We start from the raw sequence: 26,275 nt of genomic DNA, 5'->3' as shown, positions 1-26,275 counted from the left end.
CTCACATTCAGTGTACGATTTCATTCCACAACGCTTCTTTTATTTTTGCTGAGTATACTCCATTGATAAAAATACAAGCATTAGCAACTAGCAAATAAGTACACAAGGGGTCATTAGCCAAAAAATAAAAATAAAAAAATCTAGCAAGTAGAAAAAGTAATAGTAGTCGTAAATACAATAAGGGGTCGTTTGGTAGGATGTATTAGAGAACATAATACATGTATTAGCTTTAGTATTATTAATCCTTGGTTTGATAGTGTTTTTTGATCTATATATTCAAGATTATTCTTATCAAATCATGGTATTAGCAATATCATGATTTTTAATACATGGATAAGCATGTATAAAGACAAAACCGCTCTTCAAAACCTTTTCGAAATTCTTTTCAAAGAATGTGGAGGGTATTTTTGTAAGCAAATACTCCCTCTCTCCCAATTTATATATCATACTTTCCTCTTTTGTCTTGCCAAATAGAATGCATACTTCTTTATTTAGAAATAATTTAACTTCAAACTTCCTACTTTATCCTTAATGAGATGATTTATAATCTTTGTATGGTTTATTCTAGGCCACAAGTTTCAAAAATTTTCCTTTCTTTTAAACTCCATGCCGAATCAAACACCGCCATATAAATTGGGATTAGTTATGCTGGGTTATTTCTTACCGGCTGTGTGGTTTGGCGTATTAGAAACATGCATGTATTTTTAAAATAAAATACAATGCATAACTAATCCCAAGATTACTAATTCCAACATTACTAAAACATCATATTTAGTACTATTCTGATACATCCTACCAAACGACCCCTAATAGTTTTGTGTTGCGTGTTCAATTTGTTAACATTAAGCTTTTAGCAAAACTATCATCTCATATTAATTTTTTTTATAAGCTCTGGAAATGAAAATGATGGTGTACTTTCAACTGGCTGAACAAGAATCACACTTAACTAACTCCAGCTTTCTTGGATGACCAATAAATAAATTAAGAATACAATTTTCCAAATCACCTCTCTCTTAACAACCCAAAACCTCCTTTCTTTTTTTCTTTTTTTTTTTTTTACACAATTTGCAATGTATGCTTTTCCCTTTTTGGAGGTTAACATAAAACACAAAAAGGAAAAAAACAAACAATAAATTATTGATGATAAACACACGTTATAATCCTTTGTTATGGGAACTCAAAGCTGAAGATTTCCAGTGAGATAGCGATAATAGAGGAAAAAGGCAGCAACCAAGAATGGCACAAAGTACTCAACAAAAATCATATACTTGGGCTGGGGATCCTCTTTGATCACAAAAGCTTTCATTTCTTTGGCCTTTGGTTCTTTGAAAGAATCAGTAACTAAGTTGAGATCAAGCTCAGACTCATCTGGAATTTTGTAGCCTTGAATATATCCAACTTGGTATTTTAAGAGCAAGTTCTTGGCAGCTTTACTATGCCCAATATCTTCAAACTCTTTAGTAACATCTTTTCCAGCTGAATCAATCAACACTTCTTCTCCTCCAGGATGTTCTTCCAAAAACTTTGTCACATCTAACACCTGAAGAAAACATAGCATATATTTACATTAACCATGTATCTATATTGTCATGCATGTATAAATATGAGAGTAGGGATAGCGGCAAATCTAGGATGTGTTCTGTGGTCAGAGGCGGACCCAGGATTTGAAGATGACGGGGCATTATTCGTGGAGAACTTTACCAATAGTTGTTGGGTCCCGCCGGATGCCGAGAAACTTTCGGTAATAACTGACATATATAAGTGAGTTAGGAGGTGAAGTTGGGTATGAAATTTGGGAAAAGGGAAGAGAGAAGTGATTTAGAGCTTTTAAGGCTTGGGGTTTAATCAAAACAAAAAACATTTGAAAAAATAATTTTAAAAAAAAAAAAGGAGGCTTGGGGGATGGGGTGGGGTGAATCCTAAGCTAAAAAAGCAAGATATAAATAAATAAAAAGTCTAGGCTACAGTTACGGAAGCAAAGGTAAGTAACACTTATGACCAGTGCCCCAAAGTCATTTCTCAAGGTATATATACATATAATATATATATATATACATAATTTTTTTCGATGTTTATGGGGTCCCGTGACCCCTCTACCATATATGTAGGTCCGCCTCTGTCGGTGGGTTTAACTAAACTTATTGCTTTAGGTGTGAACTATATGCATAAAAATATTTAAATGTGTACGTATAATAAAATTACACTTATTTTGAACCCACTGACTCTATATTCTAGATTCGTCTCTAAATAAGGGGCCGGAAAGTGGGAAAAGGGAGGGGGGGGGGGTTAACAGTACTCTGCCATGGATGATGATCCAGCAATCTTGCTTTGACTTGTGTTGTGTGATTTGGGAAAGAGTAAAGACTATTTCTTTGTCCATTTTGTTTGGGGGTTAAAGCTGAGGTTCATGAGGTGGAATAAATATTTTAGTATTTATAGTGACATCTGGGGATTTATTAGTTCGCAAGGAAAAGAGAGTGAAGAAAGGTAGGTAGGTTTCTTCCCATGTGATCATTATCTACCATTTTGTTTCTCCTCCACAACCTGGAGACGAGTTGGTGGGTGTAATAAAATTCCCTCTATTTATTTTTATTAAGAGTAATAAGGTAATATTATCTTCTTAACCCCCCACCCCCCACCCCCCCACCCCCCCAAAAAAAGGAGAAAGTGTGGTGCAAAATGACATACTTTTTGATTAAATGATTTGAGTTATATTCACGAATAGTATAAAATTTGTCTACTCTATAGTGATGTCAAATACACATTACCCTTTCTAGACCCCACTTGTGAAATTTATTGCTGTTGTGTAGTGATACCAACTATGTACTTTCTCAAGCAACATAAGCAAACAAATTTTACACACTGAAGGAAAAAAGTGATGTCAAATGGTACTAGTCACTACTACATATGGAATTGATGGTACAATACTACAACTTTGACCAATTTAGAAATAGGACAATCAGTGCATCAACAGAAAATGTGTAACAATATTTACTGAGAAGCTTGAGCTTTTCGAGTGTCTTTGAATAGATCTTTTGCATCTCTTTCTTCATTGTGCTCTTTAGTAACAAAATCCGTGCCGTCAAATGTAACTCTTGAATTCCTGTACTGGCTACCAAAGGCAGTGCCGAATCCCCATCCAAGGCCTACTCCAATCCCACAGCCGCCACCTATAAGTAATAATTGTGAAACATGTCATCAAGAATTCGGACGCACAGAATTATTTCCACAAAAACATGGTTTTGATTTAGTTTTTACCTACACCAAGACCCAAGAAATTCAAAGGCATGCCTGAGGAAAGATTAAACATTTGGTTAGGTGATGCTATAAAGAAGAATATTTTGCAAAAAGAAAGAGGACTGACAACAAAAGCAAATGAACAAATTACGCAAAGAGTAAGCAAATAAGATTTTTTTGTAGATAAGTGAATGCAGAACAGTGCATATTCTTTTCTTTTGAAGGGGGGGGGGGGGGGGGTCGGATGTTTGGACAAAGAAATGTCTGAAAACTTAGAAACAACGGCCTTCCTAACCTACTAGATAGTCAAAGATAATCTCCTATTCCTTTCTCTCTAGAAACATGAGGAAAATCTATTTCATAAAATAACGATATATTACATGATAAGTTTATCATTTTACCTGCGAACAATCAGACACAAGGGAACAAGGAAAAAGAAACTGAGAAATGTGGATAGAGAGATGTAAATGTATGATTTTAAGCAGACAAAGATCCTTATGAAGAATTAATATGTGCTGAGACGTATAGAATATTCAAATATTTCCTCCATTTCTTGGGAGGTCCTGAATAACCAAGCTGGGAGTAAGAATCCTCAATGGTGCCGATATGGCACAGCCAATCTCTGAAAATCAACAAGAAGACAAAGGTTGCACCAGCAAATTGCGGCAGATCATGCCAACTACCAGTCTTCCGTGCTCGAGACTGGGACCAACAGCGAAACTTAGGTATCTCCAGGAATGCTTGCTTCCCAAATCTACCACTCACATGGCGCTAAAATAATAGATAAGTGACATCTTAGTCAACTAACATATATTGTTTACTGGTACATCTATCCATGCACTTAAGCTCTAGCGAAAGCAAGAGAAGGTGGGGATTATCTATAGCAAGGGATACTGGAGATCACACGTCTAAAGGCTTAGAGCGGAGACTTGTTTAGATGCATTTGTTCCTTGCCTTAACCTCAGCTTAACTGAAACAGTAGCAGCTTCTAAGTCGACATAGTTCACAAAAAACATGCTTCAGAAGTCTCCTCAGGTCCATTTATTCCTTAGCTATCGCTGCTTTCAATAGGTAAATCTATAGATTTCGTAACTTCCAAAATGCACAGTTGATATAGCTACTACCATGAAACAACCTTCTCTATGAGGATAGAAGCATTAACATGTTCCCTTCCAAGAAGATGCCAAAAAGTACTGATCTTTCCTTTTGGTTAATTCCTCTTAAAAGAGGTTAAAGACAACAGCCATCTGTTTCTGCACTATTCTATTGCTGAATAACTTTGGGGCTTGTTTTGAACATGTTTGGGATAAACCAGATAATGCCACTAGCTGTAAAGGAAAGTAAGAGCTGAGGAAGACAATTCCAGCATACATCTGTTGGGTTTTATGGAAAGAAAGGAACCAGATATGCATTGTGGGAAAAGCCAACTGCTCTACATATTCTGAAATATGTATTTGAGCTTGATAGCTCTCTGGTGTGACCAGAAAATGTATACGAGGTAGATAGGACAATAGACTTTATTAGCTCAATTCATTATAATTTATAGGTGTGTGTCTTTGTAACGATGGCGATATGCATTGAGCTAATTGAAAGGAATGAAGATTCATATCGCCAACCCCAGCTTGTTTAGGAATGAGGCATAGTTGTTGTTGTCGTCGTCTTTGGAGGGGATACCCCCTTTTTTCTAACTACCATCACTATCTTAGCGTTAACTATTCTTACAAATATTTTTTTTTTTTTACTTATTAATAAGAAACAACACAGCAGCTACTATCCTCAAAAAATCTTATATGCATTTCCAGCAACAATGACCGCATTCTACATTATTAAGTAGTGTTCTAGATTTTCTTGAACATACGTTCACGGTCTTCTGACATCTGCATTCTACATGTATGAAATTCTACCAAACACCTTAGTGCTATATAAACTAGAGAAATCATGCACTTGGATGCAGATTAACTAATCATGTACTTTCATGTACAATCTTTCAATCTATGTTCAAGATCTACCAAACTGGTGCCCAAGAATATGGATTAAGTACTGCCCTTTCTGCAATACCATATTTTCATGGCTGACGAGTCGTGTAATCCATACTACCCCAATTCACAGGCATGTAATAAAGATGAAAATTTTTCCACTCAACTAATATTGAAATACCATAGTTTAATCACTGTCTCACTACTAATTATAAGAAGTCATCAAAGCAAATTGAGAATCAATATAAGAGACACAAAAAAAAACTCAACCCCAGTAAGCTCCTAATATACAACACATATTTCCCTGTGTCCGAGCTGGACCATTTGATTGGTACTAAGTGAAAATTGTTTTAGCTGATGCAAACACAATAAAACTGTTAAGTAAGAGATTGGAAAGAAGCAAACCTCCGAATCCCCATCCTACTCCAAAACCGCAACCAATGCCAGCACCTAAACACAATATCCAAATTTTGTTATTTTTTGCATCAGTACATGAAAGTACACAAAAATAAAGAAAGACAAGAACTAAAGTCAGTCGGCGAGTGAAGATTTATCGTACCGAAACCTACACCGGTACCATTGAAGTTGGTCATCACCATTGCTACCCGTCGAACGAAGTACCAATCGGTGGAAGATTGGGAGCAGTGTCACTGTGCGAGTCCGTGTCACCAGGGCCGGTTTGGGCTTGGAAGCCCGTTTATATAAGGCCCAGTGTTATTCTCTTGAGAAAACTACCCTCTACGGCGGCGTATTTGCATCTATACCCGCTTTTTGTGTCACATTTTAACTTGTGTTAGCTTTGCAAAAAAAATTGCAAGCGTATCCGCTTTTTCGTATAACTTCAGCATACGGGGCTGAAGTAGCAAAGACAATCACGCAAAACTTCAACATTCTAGTAGCCGGGCCTCAAGTTCAGCTCTAGGGCTGAAATTTTTGTGTTGTAACAGGGAAACTTCAGCTCTAGAGCTGAAGTTTCTGTGTTGTAACTGTAAAACTTCAGCTCTAAAGCTGAAGTTTTTGTGTTGTAACTGGGAAACTTCAGCTCTAGAGCTAAAGTTTTTGTGTTGTAATTAAAAAATTTCCGCTCTAGAGCTGAAGTTTTTGTCTTTATAACTGGGGAATCCCACTATCAAGATGTTCTAGTTTTTGATAACTCACCCAAATTTTACGTAATCAGATCCAATTCAGAGTGTTAAAAGGAAGGTGGTAATTGATGCTTTTCAATTGATCAATCCGCAAAACCATGATGCCAAGGCAGAAACGTCGAATCTGGGGCGTCTGGACAAGCCAGTAAAATTATTTATTTTTTAAGTTTTTTGTAGAAGATATTATTTTTTTCTGAATATATGACATCCTAAAGAAAAGAGAAAAGAAAAAGAAGAACAAACTCCATGTGCATGGGAAAGAATGAATTTGAAACTTGTTGTAAAAGGCTGGAGCAGAAACATTCACGGTATAAAGTAAATTTCCAGCAATGGATGACGGAGTTGTGTTTCCAGACAATGAGGAAACTGGTTTTTAATGTTATAATAATCCAAATGGAAGTCCTCGGTATATTTGCTTTAACTTCATTAATCAAAGAGAGCAATGTTGAAGTCGTCGTTGTAGAAGAAGAAAAAAGAAAATGAAGTAGGAGAAGGAGGAGGAGAAAGGGAGCTGAAGTTGTTTAAAAAGTGGGTACAAGTTAAAAGGTTTTTAAAAAATGGGTATAGATTAAATGGGGGCGACCAAATAGGGCGCCCCGTGCAATTTTTACCTTTATAACCCCTCAAAATTTTAATAGCCCATATTTTGTCCTACTTACAAAAAATGGCCCTTCGGCCCAAACGTATTGCATATAGTAGCCGAAAAGAATGAGTATGACAACACAAACGTCTGTAGCTCAGTGGGTAGAGCGTTTGTTTCCTAAGCTGAAGGTCGTAGGTTCGACCCCTACCTGGCGCGATAGAGCAACCCTTTTTTGCCCTTTTAAATGTACTTCTGGCTCTAATAAGTATTAGCTAACAATTGAATGAAATATATAATGCAGGTCATTTTTCACACACTAAGAAGGTGGCTGAGTGCTATATACTATTTTGCCTGCACATGATGTTAGATTATTAAATTTCATGTGTAGCTTGTTTTCAAGATATGCTATCATGATAGTTTTTTATTTTTATATGATGGAATAATTAAATAATAATGAGGTTTTGCAAGGCTCTTCTCTTCTTTTAAGCTATCGAACTTGAGTGAAGCATGGACACCAATCTCGGGATTGATTTTCGACCAAATCCAACTTGAGATTTCAGCGTGACAGTATTTACAATATTTTACTATGTCAACTTGAGAAGGTGTATATTGAGAAGGTGTTAGTAATCCAACATTATTTTGCAATGTATAAATATTGTATCCTAAGTTCGACAGTGTGTCCTTAGTGTATATTGAGCCTATCTCGAGTGTTCTTGTGTATCTAAAGTGTATATATTTGTGTACCCCAAATGTATTTTGTATCGTGAATGTATAATCTGTCTGAACAATGTATCAAAATTGTATATAATGTGTATTTTCTAATATGTAAACATAGTGTATATAAATTATATACAATTTTGTATGTGTAATGTGTGCACACTGTGTATTTGGAGTGTATCATGTATTTTTGTATAGTGACAGTCTTTTTTGTATATATTTTGTATAGTTTCATCTATTTTGTATATATTTTGTACAGTTACATCTATTTTGTATATTTTTGTATAGTGACAGTCTATTTTGTATATATTTTATATAGTGACGGTCTATTGTATATAAATTGTATAGTGATAGTCTATTTTGTATATTTTTGTATAATAACAGTCTATTTTGTATATTTTTTGTATAGTAACAGTCTATTTAGTATATTTTTTGTATAATGATAATTTATTTTTGTATATTTTTGTATAGTGACAGTCTATTTTGTATATATTTTATATAGTGACGGTCTATTGTATATAAATTGTATAGTGATAGTCTATTTTGTATATTTTTGTATAATAACAGTCTATTTTGTATATTTTTTGTATAGTAACAGTCTATTTAGTATATTTTTTGTATAATGATAATTTATTTTTGTATATTTTTTCATAGTGACAGTCTATTATATATAAATTGTACAGTGACAGTCTATTTTATATAATTTTTGTATAGTGAATGTCTATTTTGTATATATTTTGTAATATACCAATATTCAAAAAAAAAATCCGCTCTCCAATTTAATACAGTCTAAAAATGTAATACATGGTCTACCTCTACATTGGACAAAATAACACAAATGAGATTTGCATATGTAATTTTTTGTTTGACAATAATTACGGAAGTGTTAAGAGTGAAAGCTAACTGTGAAGATAAAACAAGAGAATTTGTTGAAACGGGAAGATAAGAATTACCCCAAGAAAAAAAAAGGTTATTAAAACCTAATAAAAAAGCAATGAGAATAGAGAGTGACAAGATTTTATGAGTGAAACAAGTGAATGGTTTTCAATTAGTGGATTCAAAAACATAAAAAGGTAAATAAATAGGAAGAAGGAGAGAAGGAAAGCCATCAGATTGAACTCAAGTAGAAACCGAATGACTTGCACCTTTGTAAAAACATAAAAAGGGACGCTTTATCTTGGATGGAAGAACCGAACTTTATCGTGAAATTGAAATCAAAACTCAGTCAGTCTAACCCACTGTGCTCGATCTCGTTGGCTTTAGATCTGGACGGAAACTCAAACACCGGCAACCCTCCATTAAATCCGGCGACTCTTTCTTCTCATTTTATTTACTGTTTTGGGGATTTTGATATTATAAAAATCTAGATCTGAAAGATGGTTTGCTTGCTAATTTGAATTTCGGTAGATCTGGCCAGTACATAGTTTTCCGACGACCGTGAAGTTTTCCGGCTAAATCATTTCGGGTCGAAAATTATTTCTCCAGTGAACCTATGAAATGTTATGCTGGAGATTTAATCTCCTTTGTAAGATCCATTTTTTTTACAGAGCTTGTGGGTCTGATATATAGTTCGGTGGCTAGCCACTAGAAGTACTTTTGGGCTATAAAATGCATATTATAATTTTGGGCTACCTGATGATATTTGTTTTGCCCGATGGGCTATAAATGAAGTTCTCTCTATTCTCTTTGGTATTTAATCACAATACCGATTGTGATATTTTAGAGAAAATGAGAAAAATAAGTTAAAAATAATTTCTTAAATATGATTTTGAGAAATATTTACCTTTTAAGTTTATAAAAAATGAGTACTTTTGATATTTGTACATTTAATAAGAATTTATGTTAGATTTAACGAGAACGGTAAAAATCATAATTGAAAACACTAAGAAAATGTTGTCAAATCCCAAAATTTTACAATAAAATCTAACAAAATATCAGAAATAGACCAAGAATAGTATTCCAGAAAAAATGCATCAGACACAAAAATAAAGTAATATACTCCTTCTGCTATCGTGGTTCTCTTTTACGCGTCCCTTAAAAATATTAATTATGAGAGACTTTTAACTATTTTACCCTTATTTATATCTTAAGATATAATCTTATTTCATTTGATATTTACATTGAGTTGTTTGTAGTCTTTAAGAAAAATATGAGTTCCCATTAAATTTTTATAGTTTTCGTCAAATCTAACAATCATAATTTCTTAAAAATTTGAAGGGGACAAATAGTTGTTCAAATATATTTAACAGACTATTTGGATCTACTCAAAACATAAGGGGCCATTTTTGGAATTGGACCTTGATCTTTTCTAAAATACGAAGCCTCAAAGTTGAGCTGCAGCGGTCAAGAACATCAGGAGGCAACGATCGAGCTACCTCTCCATGGCTTTCCTCTTCCACAAATTTCAAGAGGTTCTCCCCCCAACCCCCCCCCCCCCCCACAGGAAAAACAATTTATGTTTATACTTTGCTTCTGTGTTGTTTCTTCTTCATTTCTTTGCTCTCTCGTTCTTTGTCAATGACCATCTTGAGGTCATTTATAATGTGGGGTTGCTTATTGAATTGACACAGTTAATTGTATAAAGTTGAATTCTTTTTGCTGCGGGACACAATTTTCAGGCGGTGAAAATTCTTGCTAAAAGCCCCACATTCGCCAGAGCTAGAGAGGCAAACCATCTTCAGTTTGAAGCTGACATAAATCTCCTTTTCCTTTATACTAGGTAAGATTTATTTACTTATTGCAAGTGAAAGGCAAAGGGTGTTGGGGGGGGGGGGGTTGTACAATTTGAAAATAGTTAAATTGGCTAGTTGCTATATATTTGTCATTTCGGTGCAATAATACAGTTTTATAAGCACTTCCTTTGGAAGAATTTTCAGAAACCACTATAGTTTAGTGGCTATTAACTTTCTATAACTACCATATACATATTTACTTCATATAGCTAAGATTTCGTTGCTATCTGACTGTATTCGCTGTATTCACGGAATTCGCCTAATAAGTAGGGAGTCCAGTTGTTTAATAACGGAAAGAGGATCAATTAGCGTGTATCACTCCTAATTTAACTCAACAAAATCATTAAAATTTCGTTGCTACCAGATTGTATTCGCTGTATTCGCGCTACTGTATTCATGAATACAGTCGCGGAATTCGCCTAATAATTAGGGAGTCCAGTTGTTTAATAACGGAATGAGAATCAATTAGCGTGTATCACTCCTAATTTAACTCAACAAAATCAAAATCTACAAAAAAATCGTTGCTACTGTGCTTAATCATGTATTCGCGTGACTGTATTTATATAAATACAATGAGGTAATCCGCCTAAAAAGTAGGGATTATAGCTGTTTAATTCTGTATTCCATGTATTCGCGCGAATGTATTTATAAATGCAGTAAGGTAATACGCCTAAAAATAGTGATTACGAGTGTTTAATAACAAAAAGCGCAATATTGAATTGTATTCAATTTCAGTATATGGAATTCAGTTGTATTTAACACAACAAAAAATCAAGAAATAGGGTGTATACCTTTCTATTCAATTTGACGTTATACATTGTATTCAATTCACTGATATTCATTATTCACTATTGTTCATTGTATTCAATTCACCGTATTCAATTCAACTGTATTCAAACAACAAAAAATCACAAAAATAGTGATATTCGGCTGTATTAAAAAACACAGACCTTCGAAATACATAAAATACATGCGATAAAATAATGTATTTATACAAAAATACAATGTATTTGAGGGTATTTGTACAAAATACATTGTATTTGTATCATTGTATGTGACTCAATAACAAAGAAGAGAAGAAAGTTAACAGTGATATTCGGCTATATTCAAAAAATACAGACCTACAGAATACATAAAATACAGGCGAAAAAAATAATGTATTTATACAAATACAATGTATTTGAGTGTATTTGTATCATTGTATGTGACTCAATAGTAAAGAAGAGAAAAAAGTTCGCCAGAGATAGGTGTTTTCCATCCAAGCAAAAACTGTATATATTGTATTTTAAAACTAAAAATGGAGACAAACAAAAACCCGGCCCTCAAATCTTCTCCGGTGACTCTGCTTCAGATTTCCAAAAGCTCAATCCGTGGCCATGGCCAGATCTGTTTGCCTACTTCCTCTTCGCTTCAGATCTATTTTCTTCGCTTCAGAAAGTCCACCATCGCCACCAAAAATGGTTGCTACGACGACTGCCTTGATGGAAAAGGGAGAGAGATTTGAGGGAGAAGAGAGAGGATTGAGAATCTTGCTGATAGAGGGAGAGAAAGAGCATAACTGGCATATTTCACGCCTCAATGGTAGGGTATAAAATAAATACCTATTTTGCTATAAAATAGAAAAGGTAGCTATAAGTAATAATATTTCGAAATTGTTTTGGTTTATAATAAATAGGGTGTAATGGTTTGCTATAGGAGGTAAAATTTCCTTTCCTTTAAGTAGGCGTTTGGACATGAATTGGTTGATATTTTATTGCGCTTTTTTCACTTTTAGCCCGCGCCAGAAACTATTAACATTCGATAGCCGAAAAAATGTATAAAATTTGTATAAATTTTGTATATAACATACAAAATGTATGTATATACAAAAAATATATATATTTTTGGCTATTATTTTGAGAGCGGCTATATAGTGTCATTTTTCCTATTTTACTCTTGGTTTATCGCCGTGTTGAAATAATTGAAGTAACTAAATATTTTTAAGTCTTAAAAATTGCGGTTAAATGTATCTTTTTGAATAGTTAAGGTTGAGCCTACTGTAGTTTCGTCTTGCCATGATAAACTTTGCTTTCAGTTACAACCGTTTAGGAAGGAATGCTGATGAAGCTGATGCGGAGGAGATTATTAATATGGCTAACAAGGCCTCCTTAGCTGATCAACAGAAGCAGGTCCAAGAGAATGTGCATTCTCAGGTCACAAGCTTTTGCGGACATATGGATGACATATTACTCCCTGATCATAAGTTCAAAGACAATCAGGCCACATTACCTATAACAACAAGTTCTTCTCCTGATAGCAGTGGTCTCGGGGTTGCTGTTGGGCGGAATTCTCCACTACAAGTTGACACTGGTAAGAATCCCCTGCATCTTAAACTTAATTTTCTGTGCACTTCTTTGTTGTTGTGTTGTGGAAACTTGTTTGGAATTTTGACTTGTAACCTACTTCAGTGTTGGCAACCATTGGATGTCCTGCTTCTTCTTTGTCATGACATTACTTTACCTTGCTTCATGCTGTCATTCAACTTCTTTGGCTGTATATTTCCAGGATATATCTGGGAATATCGTTAATGCTACTACTTTGTCCTATCATTCTTAAATTAAACACCATTAGCCTTCAACCAATGTTGAGGACATGTTTGTTATTGAGGTAGATGCTGAAATATTACTCCTGTCTCTTGTCTCATGTGGTCGGAAATCACTGAGTTACTTGAGATTTCTGGTTTAGAATATTACTGAATTATGTAGAAGTTGATCAAGTATCTAGAATTTTTAAGATGGATATGCACTTCTTTATACAAACAGAAGGAGGAATAGCTCAGCTTAAATCTGGATTCTTTAATAGGAGGTAATGCCTCAAAAGTGAAACTTCTCTTCTTCATTTTATCTTTTCGGGAACTATTCAGTATGCTCTACTTTGTGCACATCTCCACGTGAATTAGGTAGATCACATCTAACGCTCAGCTTAGAACACCAAGAATATGGCTACTGAGAGCTAGACATAAATTGCTTAAGGAATGGAGCAACTATTCCAGTTGAATGTTACTTCAACTGTTTCATTTCATTTTGGGAGGGGCGAATCGTCATTATTATTTTTCCTTCGAATTATTTATTAAAAAACATTATTCGTAATAAAGTTGGTGGACAGTTCTGGTAATGTAAAAATTTGAGCCTTTGCAACATAGGCGATAACATAAAATCACATATCATGAGACTCTATGGTGGTTTAGCAGAAATTATATTTTATCTGCTCTTTGCAGTGGCTTCGTAGCTGCATGCATCGCGCTGGATTTTGATTACTGATAAAATTTTCAGCACAGCTGTACCTGAAACCAAGGCATTGCAGTGCACAGAGGTTTCACAGAGGTTAAAGGATCTTATGGGCTACACTCTCGAGGTCAAACCGTCTCAAATTCCTCATGAGGATGCCGGGAAAGGTTTATTCTTACATGGTGAAGCCAATATTGGTTCTGTAGTAGCATTCTATCCTGGAGTAGTTTACTCTCCTGCTTATTACCGCTATATTCCTGGATACCCTAGAATTGATGCCCAAAATTCACATTTGATCATACGGTATGATGGGACTGTGATCAATGCACAGCCTTGGGGTGTTGGTGGTGAATCTCGTGAAATATGGGATTGGACTAGTCTTGCCAAACCTAAGCACACTATGCAACCTGATGCAAAAGGTTCTGACAGAGTTGGGTGGATGCTCAGCAAGCCGTTAGATGAAACACACGTTGGAGGTAACCGTGAAGTGTTGGAAAGGAGAAACCCTCTTGCCTTCGCTCATTTCGCCAACCATCCAGCCAAAGGAATGGTCCCTAATGTAATGGTATGCCCTTATGATTTTCCTCTCCTCGAGAAGGACCTGAAACCCTATATACCTAATGTTTCATTTGGGAATGGTGAAGAAACAGAGATGAGGAGATTAGGCAGCTTCAGGTTCAAACCGTGGAAGTCCAGCAATATTGAATCAGAGGTTCCTGTTCTGAAGACACTTGTTTTTGTTGCAACTAGAGCAATTTGTGATGAAGAGGTTCTGCTGAACTACAGACTGAGCAATTCGGAGCACATACCGTCGTGGTACATTCCAGTAGTAGAAGAAGAGGATTAAAGGAGAGGTGGAACTTAGATCATTATGGTGGATGCATATTGAGTTTTCAAACATAGATAAACAAGCAGGTTGGATTTACCATTGCTCAGGCCAAGACAGAATGAAGGCATTAATTTTGGTGAGAGTATCTAAATCCCGTTTCAGTTTTCATGCTTTTGAAAGCTTTAACTAGTACTAACATTTATAGCTGACAAAGGAATTTTGTCAAGAAATTGTCTTGCTGATTCCAGATAGAGTTGAACTTTGCCAGATCACGACGAATGGTTATATTTTCCCTTAGTTACAGAATAAGGCAGGAAAAAAAATGTGTCCTAGTTGAAATTATGCACTTGTGACTGTTGTGATAGTCAATAGCATGCTCTTTTTGTGCTTCATTATCCAATTAAGAGCCAGGACTTATACTTTGAGACAGTCTGCTGTGAACTTTCGTTGAAGGACGACGTTTTATGTTCGTTTATTTGAAAGACAAATGGTAGATTGGAGAATTTCTACTGCACGAAAATACTACGTAGTGTTACTTTAAATTGGTCAGAACTAATTTTGAATCATGATACACTTGCAAAATACTGGAGTCTTGTCCTAAATTTTGTACTTCGTAAAACAGAAATGAAGTCAACCTTTCTATTTATTTTTGTGTATTACTGTGATAGATCAAACAACTATTCTCTGGAAAATTAAATCCGTTTGCTAATTGTTATAAATAATTTATGCCAACAGATGCAATAATGTCTCTCCTATCATATAATTGATCGATTTTTCTTTTGAAATTGGTCTTTTGAGGACTTAGCATAAAATAATTTCTCATCGATTGGTGGCTTCAAAAACCAAAGAACACCAAAATTTATTATTATTATACATGTTGTCACTGATTAATAATGGAATGCCAGGTGTAAGCATTATCAAAACAATGAGAGACCAGAATGGACCACAATTTCTTCCAAGTAATGTTATTTATTCCAGTAAGTACTCGTTTGCGAGTTCAATATTACAATTTATTGCATTTTTACCATAAATTATGTCAATTATTATTCATACACTCAAAAAGAAGGATTTAAATAATTTGGAAGAGCACAAAAGTCAGACGTTGCGTCTACAATTGTTGATATATACTATACCACTATCTTCTTGGTGAAAACCTGCCTAACTTAACGTCCAGATAATTAAACTCCGCTTTTGACGGAGAATTAAGGTGAAAAGGTAGGTGACATCACCATCAGTGGCGGCGGAGGCAGGATCTCCACGAAGGGGTTCAAAAAATAATTTGTATCTAATGGAAATTGAACTCATGACCTTATGTAGATTTTGATCCCCCTTGACCACTAAACTACACTTTTAAATTATGTTAAGGGGGTTCAAAACTTAATACATAGAGGTAAAAAACAAATTTTGCCTTATATATACAGTGTATTTTTTCGGCGAAGGGGGTTCGGGTGAACCCCTTGCGCCCCCCTAAATCCGCCCCTGATCACCATATTCAATTTGAATAAGCTAAGCTAGAAATTCACATGTACATGAGTTATTATAGAAATATTGGCTTCCAGAAGTCATTCAATTTCCATGAATTTCTTTCCAAGAGAGTTGCAATGCAAGGTAGGTGTATACGGGTGAAACCGGTCTTGTGGGACGCCCCGGTTTCCGATAAGGTAAATCGAGCTAGAGACGTGATGACAAGGAACCAAAATCGAGGCAAGGGTTTCATCGAGCCAGGGTCCGGGGGCATGACGCCTACCCTCGAGGATATCGGGGCCATGATCCGGGATCGGTCCAAATCCCAAAAGACTTTGGAGAGCGTTGTTGGGCAACCGAGCATGACCAACAAAAGGCCGTAATATCTGCGGTCGGCCGAATATCACAGCGTGGATCTCGGCACGTATCGATAGAAAACCGGTGATTAGTTAAACATAAGATTTTTTACCTTTTATAGAATTATACTTGGGGTAAAACACCCCTACTATATAAAGGGGAGTCTAATTACTCATTGAACACATTGTAACGCAAGCAATATACCAAGGCAATATACTATTATTTTCTTTGTTATTGAAAGTTTTTATTCGTGTTCATCAATGTTGGCCATTGTGAGTTTGGATCGAGGGTGGATATTTCATTAAGGCTGGAATCCTCCTCCTCAAGTGGTTTGATAATTACTATTTCTTTATCTGTTTAATCTAACACAATTTATCGTTTGTATCGAATTAATCTGCGTATCCTTAAAACCACTTTCAAATTTAATTGTTATCTGTTTGAAATAGTTAAGAGTTCTTTATATGTTAATTCACCCGGAAAATAAGGAAAAGAAAAATAAATAATGGTGAGCTTGATTAAAGTCTTGTTTCTTGTGTGAATCTGCATGTGTTTTCGATCGCTTGTGGAGCGAGCAAAAGCGTACTTTGGGGCCTGGCTCTGCAGTGCCTTATTTGATTGGTGGGGCATCTTGGATAGGGTTTAGTCTTCTTTTTTCTTTTCCGAGAGAAAATTAATAATTTTACTTATATTCACCTGTATAAATAAACTTTGCATTATCAAATATCAATACAATTTAACTCATTATAGTAGAAAACTTGCCTTGTATTTCAACTTACTAAACCCACATATTATAGACTAATAACTTAGTATTTATCTTTTAAACGACTTGAAAATGATATTCTTCTGCGTGGTGTGGTAATTGTATAAAAGTTAAATCCATAAGAAAAGTACTGTTACCAATGGAAAGTACATACAAAAAGTTAAGATCATCGAGATAGTGGATTGTGAGGACTACTGCAAAAAAAGTTACTCCACTAGTTATAATAAGCATTTGTTTTCATTTTAATTAGCTGAAATTCTTTAATTCAAGTAGTAATAAATACAATGTGGATATGTGGTCCTTCCCACTCATTGCTGATCACACCATCTTCAGAATGGCCAAAAACGAAAACAAATAGTTTCTAGTACACAAAAGCTAAATTTGTTTAGTTGATACTGCAATTCGTGCCTGGATTATCACTGGATCAACCTCCCAAGTAGATGAATACAAACACAAAAATTCTAAATTAGAAACAATAAGAATTGGAAATATTTTTTTAATGATCATATTCGAAAATATATTAATATATTGAAGGTGGGAAAAAGTTTTGATTATATGATGATTAGGTTAAACTAGGTACAATAATTCAAGGGAATTAATGTTCAGTTTCACTAAACTGACTGAGCAAATACAGCTTTCTTGTTTTCTCTGGTTCTTTCCAGCTTTCTCCTGCTAATTATGTCACCCTCTCCAAACATCTGAGGTTCTTCTGAGATACTGGACAGCCCTGAAAGATTGAAAAATAGAAAAAAAGTTCACATGTACCATCAATTTACCAGAAATAATTTATGTCAGTCACATATATACTCACATATATAATAAATTTGAAAAGCTGCAAAAATGGTTGCATTTTTAAAACACATTTGGACTTCTCGGACGGTGAAAAATATGTTTATATAATCATGTCATTTTATAAGGTAATTACAGGTAAATCTCTATGTTAAACATTTAATAAGTAACCTAACAAAACAACGACTGACAGGTTACACTATTAGTGTATATAATAGTAACGCTGCATATAATGGATCTTTGTGGTACGACACTTCCTAAACTCTTGCGCATAGCGAGAGCTTAGTGCACTAGGTTGTCCTTTATTATTAGTGTATAAAAGGCAGCCCACTGCACTAAGCTCCCGCTATGCGCGTGGACCGGGAAGGGCCGGACCACAAGGGTCTATCGTATGCAGTCTTACCCTACATTTCTGCAAGAGGCTGTTTTTACGGCTCGAACCCATAACCTCCTGGTCACATGACAACAACTTTACCAGTTACGCCAAATGCTCTCCTTCAAGTGTATGTAACTTAAATATGTGGCTGTATTTTTATAACTTCCCACAACATAAAATCTTGAAAAATACCTTCCATGAAACCCTTCCTTTGCAATAGAATTCCAGTAACTCTGCCATTTTTCTGCTCCTTTTGGCTTATTTCATGTGGTTGATTTGGTTTTTCACTGAGATCAACAAAAGCCTTCAATTGAGCATTTTTAAAAAGCCAAGTTGACTCCATCTGCTTATTAATCATTCTAACTGCATAATAAGGGATTCTCATATTTTTCTTCATTGAATCCATCTTAAAACAACAGTTAACAAACATAATACAATCCATCAAACTCTCTTTACCCAATCCTTTCATATCATATGCTTGTGATCTTCTCCAAAGACTTTTGGCATGAGAATTAGTTGGAGATGAAATAGAAAGAGCTTTTGTTGTATCACTTATAGCATCATCAACCTCTCCTAACAACAATTTGCATTGTGCTCTATTGCTATAAAGCACAATTCTTTCTTTTCTAAATCTTAATGGGCATAACTCCAATGCCTCATTGTATTTCATTAGTGCTTCTTCAATTTTTCCTAACCAAAAACTATGGTTCCCTTGTTGTTTCATTAGACTTACCATTACCCTTTTCTCTTCAAGTTTCTCATCACTCATATTTTGCTCCCTTTTCTTCCTATCTACCTTTAAATCCCATATTTCTTCAAGAACTTGTTGAACACCAATATTCTTGATTTTTACCTTTCTTTGTTTGAAATCTGCAAGAAGAGTTCTTGTGATTGTGTTACCAACATTTGATTTGCCTCCAAGGGTCTTAAGTTCAACCAAGTCAACAAGACACATGGAAGCCAGTTCAAGAACTTTGTACCTTGTACCTGTTGAGACATAATATAAGTAAATAATTAGAAGCGCGTTTTAATTTCTCTAATAGCTTATGCATTTAGATGAGGTGGTGTGCATGTTGAACATAATATAACTTAATAGTGAAAAGGGTGCTCTTTTTAACAGCTTAAACGTTTAGATGATGAGGTGGTCACACAGTTGAACAGTACCTGAATCGTCGAGAAGCAGTACTAGGCAATCTATTCCCATATATTGCCAGTCATCTGAAGATCTTGAAAGATTACAAAGATTCTTGATTACATCCTTTGATTCTGCTATATATCTTCTTCCATCTTTGTTATAACACAAAACTCTAATTAATCCAACCCCTCCTGGTGAAGTATCATTAGTCAATCCACCCCACATTTCACTCAAGTCCTTCAAAAATTTTTGCTCACAAATGAGATTTAAGCACCTCTCTTTAATTGCAAAGCAATTTAGAAGATGCAAACTCCAACATTGAAGCTGACTAGCCCATTCCTCAGCTTTCCTGTTTTCCATTTCAAGACCTCCAACTCCTCTAGTCAACAAATCACAATGATATTTTAACCTCATATTTAAATCCTTCACTCCAACAAACTCTTTGTACACAACTTCAACACATGTGGAAGCTAATTTCATAGCCAACTTAACAATTTCTTTCTCATAAATTGCCACATCTTTGAAAGTTTTATCATAGCTTGCTAAATGACCAATTGCTCTAACAGCTACCCTTTGTTCAACCCAAGTCATATTCCCTCTCAAAAGCTCTAATAATGGTTTTAGGACACCTGAATCCACTGCTTTAATAGCAAACTCAACATTGTTCATAGTATAAGAACCAACAATATGAGCTGCATAATAGGGAATATAAATGTTCTGATTTTGATTAATCCAAGATTTGTAAGTAGTACCTTTGTTGATTAGGCTTGCCATGCATTCAAAGATACCGAGGGATGGAAGCTCTTTGTCATTAGGTTGTGACATAGCCATGGTCCAAAGGCCACTTAATACTAGCACAAGTTCTTGATCTTCAATCAAAGGCATGTTTTTTAAGTAGTTCTTGATTCCATTGCTCCTGATTGGTGAGTTTGGTTCCTTAATAATGCAAAAGAAACAACCACCAGGGTTGTAGCAGCATTTCTCATTTACACTAGGCATATTGGTGTTTGGCACTTTATCTTTTTTCTTGAGAGAATTCATGGAAGCAAGAAGAGAGAACTTTCAGTCTAGGGTTTTTTAGTGTGTGTGCGTGTGCGTGTGCGTGTGCGTGTGTTGTGGTTCAGGGTTTTACGTGTAGAACTATGCAAGTTAGTACAAATAAAGGATAAGTAGCTCAGTAGGAACTTTATCTAAGTTGTGGCCTTTTGAAAGTGGAAACATTCAGCCGGAGCATGAGAAGATTTTATATTAAAGCAGTAACTTGTAATAGTATCTTTACTTCTATTTTATTTGTTGAGATGATATGGGTTGAGCTTAAATAAAAAAAAGTAATTGATTCATACCGTCGACCTCAACTTGTTTGAAAGTGAAGCATAATTATTGTTATCATTATTATTATTATTATTATTATTATTATTATTGTTGTTGTTGTTGTCGTCGTTATTGTTGTAACTTGTAGTAGGGTTTCAATTGCATGTGCGCTATTCTTCTTCTTTTTCAGTTTTGGTTTCAATTTTAAGACTATAAATATTGTATACTGACTGTATATAGATCTTTTATACAATCGCGTTAACTTATAACAATCGGTAATTCTTCATATATATCAATCCTGATGATATGGTATCCTGGAAGACTAATAACCGGTTAAATTACATCGATAGTTGAAAATTTCGTTGTATCGTGCATATAGCTTTAAAAAATCTTATTTAATATACCCCGTCAAATAAAGTTTCATTTCAAGTGAATTTAGCTTTAGTCAATCAACTTACAAAAGACTATTGGTTTTTGCTTAATTTATTTTATTTCAATTATTGTTACTCAGCGTACAGTACGCAATTATTTTTGAATCGCATATAATAATTGAACAAAAGTTTTTTTCCATTTGAAGTGCCTCGTGCTGCCGTTAGCAAAATTGGCTCGTACATAATTTTCAATATTTTAGTTCTGTGAATGTATGCTTTTGTTTACCTTTCTCCTGTTAGGTATGATAAAAGTTTTTTTGTCTTATGCATAAATAATGGGGAAACGTGCATAGCTCGAAAGTGAATCTTCTATATTCACACAAAATATTAAAACAAGAAAACAGTAATCTGCATCATTGTGGCAGGAATTGGGTTTCTAATGTTGTGAATCTTGTCCATTACAATTTGGTTTATATATTTTGCTAGTTGCTGAATTTATACTCTGATATAAGATTCTTGTCACTGTCTTCAGGTATCATTTCATAGTTGCAGTAAAATTCTTGACGAGAATGAGGAAATAAATCTCATGACCCATTTAAGAAAAAGATAAAAATATACCCAACTTTCACAATTCAACATGATAAGGTAACCTTTTACCAGCTTCTTGTTTCTGAGCTTTGTCATATTATGGACTACAAAAACAAAAAGTAATAGGGAAAAGATTATTTTTAGCCTGCATCGGATGTTATTTAAAGAGCCTGTTATACAATGTCATTTTTTGAAAAAATGTATTTTGGTTAAGCATCCTGTATTCTGAGCCTAGACACCCTATTAAGTCGGATTTGCACAGGATAGACTTATTAAGTACTGGGATGAAGCCCTCCCTATCAAGAGGTTCTGTATTCTTAGGACTCGAATTAAAGACTTTTGGTTGAGGACGTAGGAATTTCACTTATCCCATCAAGCTGCTTGGTGATTACAAAAACCATTTTAAAATGAAAATTATCCAGGAAGTGATGAGAGGTGATGCAAATCTTTACCCCCTATATTAAAATTCAATAAGTAAATGTATACGTCTACATATTTTGAACAGCAGGCGAAATACCTATCACTAACGCAACATATTCTCCATGGTAAATGAACTGTTAGAATATAAAGTATTTCGAAAATTTAAATGTACGTAAAAAGGTCATATATACAATCAAATATTTCTATATCAGTGATCCTTTATAACAACACTTTATTATAATGGTCAAGTTTTTTTGGAACTAATATTTTATGTTATGTTATAATATATGTTGTGCATAACAACACTTCATTGTAGCAGCCAAAAAATATCAAAACAAATTAAACGAGACTGTTATAGAGAAGTTTGACCATATTTTGTATAAAGTTCTAATGATACAGCAGACCTTTAAAGTTGTGGCAAACTTCCAACGATTATAAATCATTTAAAGATATTCTTATCGACATAATTTTGAGGAATATGAATTCCTTTATATCCGTAGTGAGACTGTGGTCCCCTCATTCCCAGATAACAAAAGGAATCAAGTACAAAAGGGGAATGTCTCAAGAAAATGCGGCTGCTAATATGAATAGATGAATTAGAACAAAAAGCTGGTAATTAAGCAATCTTGGTTATATTAATTTGCATAAACAATTAGGGTTTGCCTACTAAACCTGTATCACTCGTGCCATTTTATCATGATGATTTAGTAGTAACACATAGTTCGGAGGAGGACATCTGTTTCCTTGGGAACCATAAATTAGACTTTCTTAATCTATATGAATGATAATAATTAGGCGTGAATTATAAGTGCTTTTAACCCTAAACTCGTGATAAAGGAGTCTCATCTATATAATCTATTTAATTGGGACGTTATCTAATTAGAACAAGCTTTAACAATTACCTACCGTTTTTATGACTTACCGAAATCTCATTTCTTGCGTTTTCAACTTCAAATATGTTTGTTTTCATGAGTTTTCTTTTTTAGTGGTGCGTACGTTTGTTTTGATATTCAATTACACATTGATTGGTACTCACTTGTCTTATAACTCAATTCCACTTCTTAGATCATTTTGATCTACAATTTTAAAAGACTAAACTAAATACCTATCATGAAAGAAGACTAGAATTGACTCGGCATAGGAACACACCTTTTTTATAGACGTAAATGTGCTTTCATATCTTAAAAAAGAGGTAGTCCGGTGACAAGGTATCCTGCATTCACGCATGGTTCGAAAAAGAGCCGCACGCCAAAGGATGTGATGTAGATAGTCCAACCTAATGCAAGTATTAGTGGTTGCTTCTACGGCTCGAATTCGTGACCTATAGATCACATGTATTGAGATCGAAATAAAAAGCCAACAAAGACAACTTTGATGTCAAAATAGGTAGCAATTAAATTTATATGCGATTTTAAGGATACATGGACTAATTTAATACAAGTGATCAATAACGTTAAATAAGTGAACTAAAAATAGAAATAATGACCAAACCAGTTGTGATGTTAGGTTCGAGCTTGGGTCTGAACATAGTGATTGGTCTACCCTCAGTTCGAAGCCAAAAACTTATGAAGGACTATGAGCAAAAATAAGAGCTTTGAATAACTTTAGAAGCAAAGAAAATAAATGTGTATTGCCTTGACGTGCGTGTTAGAATGTGTCTATTGAACAACAAATTTTTCCTTTATATAGTAGGGGAGTTTTACCCTAAGTACAATTCTAAGAAACGTAAAAATCTTCTTTTTCGTTAATCATTAATGATCCACTATCGATACGGGCCGAGATCCATGCCATGATATCCGATTAGGTGCGGATATCACGACACTTCATTAGTCTTGTACAACCGTTTGGTTGTGCTTTCTGAGACCTTGGAACCCGTACCTGATTCGGGGGCGTTGTCTCGATGGCCCCGGTGGTAAGCGCTTTGTTCGGGCCTTAGTACGAGAGATTCTTAGATTCGATCCTGATTCCATGTAGTTATGTCTTTGCTTCATCTGACCCTACCGAGAAATCGGGGTGCTCACTAGCCCCGGTTTTACCCGTATACAGATAGTCCCCTCGTTTCTTAGAGAGTAGGTTTGCCGAAACAATGAGAACTGACAGATGTTCTCCGGTTCCTTCCTTCCTTCGTACGTTACAACCGAAACGATAAAGAAGTTAAAACGTCCTCATCAATCGTGTTGTTCTGACTTCGGACACATGTCAACCATCGACTGGTTGCCTCCGAATGCGAAGCGTGGCATACCTCCCCTATAAAAGCTTCTAACCTTTGTTCTTTTTCCACTTTCCGATCAAGTTTCCACCTTCGAATTTTCTAGCAATCATCAACTTCTTTCTAACCTTCATATCTTCTTCTTTTGGTCTTCAAATCTTCATAATTGTTCTTAGGTCCTTACCTTGATTTTCTTCAAATCTTCATACCCTGTTATTCAGCCTTCAAACTTGTTCTTCTAAACCTTTATACTTTTCTTCAAATTTTCAAATTTTATCAGATAGCAATGGTTAAAACTTCCAAATCATTTCCCCAACAGGCCGCCTCTTCATCTTCCGACCCGGCCATGAGTGCCGAGGTAGCTGCTTTCGATGCGGCTATTCCCGAGGTGGCCGCTCCGAGGTGGTTGCCTCCAGGGCATCTGCCCCGAGCCTCCCATGAAAAGTTTTATACACAAGGGTTGCTCAATCGCATATGACTTCAAATTCGAGAAACCCTCATCCAAACAGGACCGGGGTAAAAGAGCATCGAGGTATATATGCTCTGTTACCGAAGATGTCCTTCCCTTAGTCCAAGATGACTGTAAATGGGAAGGCAAGGACGTAGTAGTCCCCGGGCCTGAGGATGCTATCACTAACCATGTGGAGGAGTATTTATGTGTTTACACTTACCCCTTCATACTGGGCCGGGTAGACCCAACTGCTTTCAATTTTTGCAAGAGATATGTGGTAATGAAGTCCAAGTTTGAGACAACCTCTGCCGATGATGAGGAGATAGTGGCCCAATACAAGACCGATATTGAAGCAACCGAGGCCCGCCCGAAGACCTATGCCGAATATATGATGAGGCTATCTCGAAGGGAGACCCTCGAAGAAATTCAAGCCCGAGGCTTTAACCTGTCGGCCGAGATTAAGGAAGCGATAAAGCTTGATAACAAGGCAAAGAAACTTTCCGAGCCTGAAGGTGCCGAAGGATCCGAGGGTTCTGAGGGATCCGAAGGCTCCGATAGTTCCAGCGATGAGATGGGCCGCGATGAAGATCAGGGATGAATGCCTTACCTTTTTAGTTTTGTCTTGTATATGTTTTTTTATTTTGAGGCCGTTTTTGTTGGGCCTTTGTAAATATATTCCGGAATATATAAAAATTTCCTTTCTAGAAATTTCAAGTCTTTACTTTTTTAGCATCTTTTTATAATTTTTATTCTTGCAAATATCTCTAATGCCTTAGCATAGAATCAAATATAGTAATAAGTCGTTCATTTTTCAGAGGTCCGAACAGAGCCCGACTTCAATGCAATTTTATTTGCTCGAGGCTTTTAAAACTCGGTGTGATCGGAAGTTTTCCCAAGATGCTTAAGTGATTTTAGACGATACTTTTGTCGAGGGTAACTTTTTAGCAGGTTTTGAATTTTTATGAAGGCCTTATGTTCTGATTACGAGCTTCGGACGTCTCCGAGCTATTTTTTAGGGTGGCCGTAGCCTTTGTGTTTAGGCACTACCTAATAGGTTTGGTGCCTCCGGAATTTGGTAGCCGAAGTTTCCCGATCATTTTTCTGACTACAGTCCTCGAAAGGGGGTAGCCCTTGGGCTCGATAGTCCCCAAATAGGGGTATCCCTTAAGCTCGATAGTCCCCGAATAGGAGTAGTCCTTGAGCCCTTAGGATCTATATTTTAAGAGGCAAAAATGCATAATAGCAAGGTGAAAATTTTCTTTCATTTCTAAAAGCTTGTATTATGGCTGAGGTGGCCTATGTGGGTACGGTACACTTGACCGTTTGGCCCTTACAATAAGTCCTAACCACCGATCTAAGCTGTTCAAGTACAAAGTTTCCTTCTTTCCTTGCTAAGAGCCTTAACCCGAGGGTGATGGCCCACAATATTCGAGGTCGATCTTGAGAGGGCTCAGATACTATTGATGCGCCCAGTGGCTTTGATTTAAGACTGGCCTTCAAATCTAAGTTAGCACAATTTACTGTTGCCTCATTAAAAACTTTGCCAAAAAACCTATTTG

General features: G+C 35.5%; 4 protein-coding genes and 1 non-coding gene across 6 annotated transcripts; 2 read left to right on the top strand and 3 right to left on the bottom strand.

Annotated features, from left to right (window-relative positions):
• Positions 1 to 1,114: 1,114 nt before the first annotated feature.
• On the bottom strand, positions 1,115 to 2,431 carry LOC142170647 (cytochrome b5-like). Its single transcript, XM_075232620.1, has 2 exons — positions 2,297 to 2,431; positions 1,115 to 1,540 (listed from the first exon to the last, which is right to left on the bottom strand). The coding sequence occupies exons 1-2, from the start codon at positions 2,378 to 2,380 to the stop codon at positions 1,178 to 1,180; spliced, it is 447 nt and encodes a 148-aa protein (XP_075088721.1). The 5' UTR covers positions 2,381 to 2,431; the 3' UTR covers positions 1,115 to 1,177.
• Positions 2,432 to 2,810: 379 nt separating this feature from the next.
• LOC107805793 (protein TRIGALACTOSYLDIACYLGLYCEROL 5, chloroplastic) lies at positions 2,811 to 5,924 on the bottom strand. The gene is made up of 4 exons (XM_016629879.2): positions 5,773 to 5,924; positions 5,619 to 5,663; positions 3,259 to 3,291; positions 2,811 to 3,170 (listed from the first exon to the last, which is right to left on the bottom strand). Exons 1-4 carry the CDS (start codon positions 5,810 to 5,812, stop codon positions 2,992 to 2,994), a joined length of 297 nt encoding a protein of 98 aa, XP_016485365.2. The 5' UTR covers positions 5,813 to 5,924; the 3' UTR covers positions 2,811 to 2,991.
• A 1,160-nt stretch (positions 5,925 to 7,084) lies between these two features.
• On the top strand, positions 7,085 to 7,157 carry TRNAR-CCU (transfer RNA arginine (anticodon CCU)). Its single transcript has one exon. It is a non-coding gene; the product is annotated as a tRNA-Arg (tRNA).
• Positions 7,158 to 9,916: 2,759 nt separating this feature from the next.
• Positions 9,917 to 14,967, top strand: LOC107805792 (uncharacterized). 2 transcript variants are annotated; one of them, XM_016629876.2, is made up of 4 exons: positions 9,917 to 10,069; positions 10,277 to 10,377; positions 12,465 to 12,739; positions 13,707 to 14,967. In XM_016629876.2, exons 1-4 carry the CDS (start codon positions 10,040 to 10,042, stop codon positions 14,501 to 14,503), a joined length of 1,203 nt encoding a protein of 400 aa, XP_016485362.1. In that variant the 5' UTR covers positions 9,917 to 10,039; the 3' UTR covers positions 14,504 to 14,967. The 2 variants fall into 2 exon arrangements, with proteins under 2 accessions (XP_016485362.1, XP_016485363.1); XM_016629877.2 differs by having other exon boundaries at positions 9,925 to 10,069; positions 10,229 to 10,377.
• Positions 14,968 to 17,572: 2,605 nt separating this feature from the next.
• On the bottom strand, positions 17,573 to 20,729 carry LOC107805788 (uncharacterized). Its single transcript, XM_016629872.2, has 3 exons — positions 19,396 to 20,729; positions 18,424 to 19,218; positions 17,573 to 17,793 (listed from the first exon to the last, which is right to left on the bottom strand). Exons 1-3 carry the CDS (start codon positions 20,405 to 20,407, stop codon positions 17,678 to 17,680), a joined length of 1,923 nt encoding a protein of 640 aa, XP_016485358.1. The 5' UTR covers positions 20,408 to 20,729; the 3' UTR covers positions 17,573 to 17,677.
• Positions 20,730 to 26,275: the final 5,546 nt, after the last annotated feature.

Source organism: Nicotiana tabacum, chromosome 16 (assembly GCF_000715075.1).
Source record: "Nicotiana tabacum cultivar K326 chromosome 16, ASM71507v2, whole genome shotgun sequence".
Classification (NCBI taxonomy): domain Eukaryota; kingdom Viridiplantae; phylum Streptophyta; class Magnoliopsida; order Solanales; family Solanaceae; genus Nicotiana; species Nicotiana tabacum.
The sequence above is the reverse complement of the archived record's forward strand: the minus strand, read 5'-3'. Positions and strand labels throughout refer to the sequence as shown.

Excerpts from the sequence above, each read along its gene's own strand:
- LOC107805792 (XM_016629876.2), top strand. The coding sequence starts at position 10,040 with ATGGCTTTCCTCTTCCACAAATTTCAAGAG. Across the intron at positions 10,070-10,276 it reads TCTTCCACAAATTTCAAGAG|GCGGTGAAAATTCTTGCTAA; the intron begins GTTCTCCCCCCA and ends CACAATTTTCAG. Across the intron at positions 10,378-12,464 it reads CTCCTTTTCCTTTATACTAG|TTACAACCGTTTAGGAAGGA; the intron begins GTAAGATTTATT and ends CTTTGCTTTCAG.
- LOC107805793 (XM_016629879.2), bottom strand. The coding sequence starts at position 5,812 with ATGGTGATGACCAACTTCAATGGTACCGGTGTAGGTTTCG. Across the intron at positions 5,664-5,772 it reads TGGTACCGGTGTAGGTTTCG|GTGCTGGCATTGGTTGCGGT; the intron begins GTACGATAAATC and ends TATTGTGTTTAG. Across the intron at positions 3,292-5,618 it reads AGTAGGATGGGGATTCGGAG|GCATGCCTTTGAATTTCTTG; the intron begins GTTTGCTTCTTT and ends ATCTTTCCTCAG.
- LOC107805788 (XM_016629872.2), bottom strand. The coding sequence starts at position 20,407 with ATGAATTCTCTCAAGAAAAAAGATAAAGTGCCAAACACCAATATGCCT. Across the intron at positions 19,219-19,395 it reads ACTGCTTCTCGACGATTCAG|GTACAAGGTACAAAGTTCTT; the intron begins GTACTGTTCAAC and ends ATGTCTCAACAG. Across the intron at positions 17,794-18,423 it reads AAGGAAGGGTTTCATGGAAG|GGCTGTCCAGTATCTCAGAA; the intron begins GTATTTTTCAAG and ends TCAATCTTTCAG.
- LOC142170647 (XM_075232620.1), bottom strand. The coding sequence starts at position 2,380 with ATGGACAAAGAAATAGTCTTTACTCTTTCCCAAATCACACAACACAAG. Across the intron at positions 1,541-2,296 it reads GGATCATCATCCATGGCAGA|GTGTTAGATGTGACAAAGTT; the intron begins GTACTGTTAACC and ends TGTTTTCTTCAG.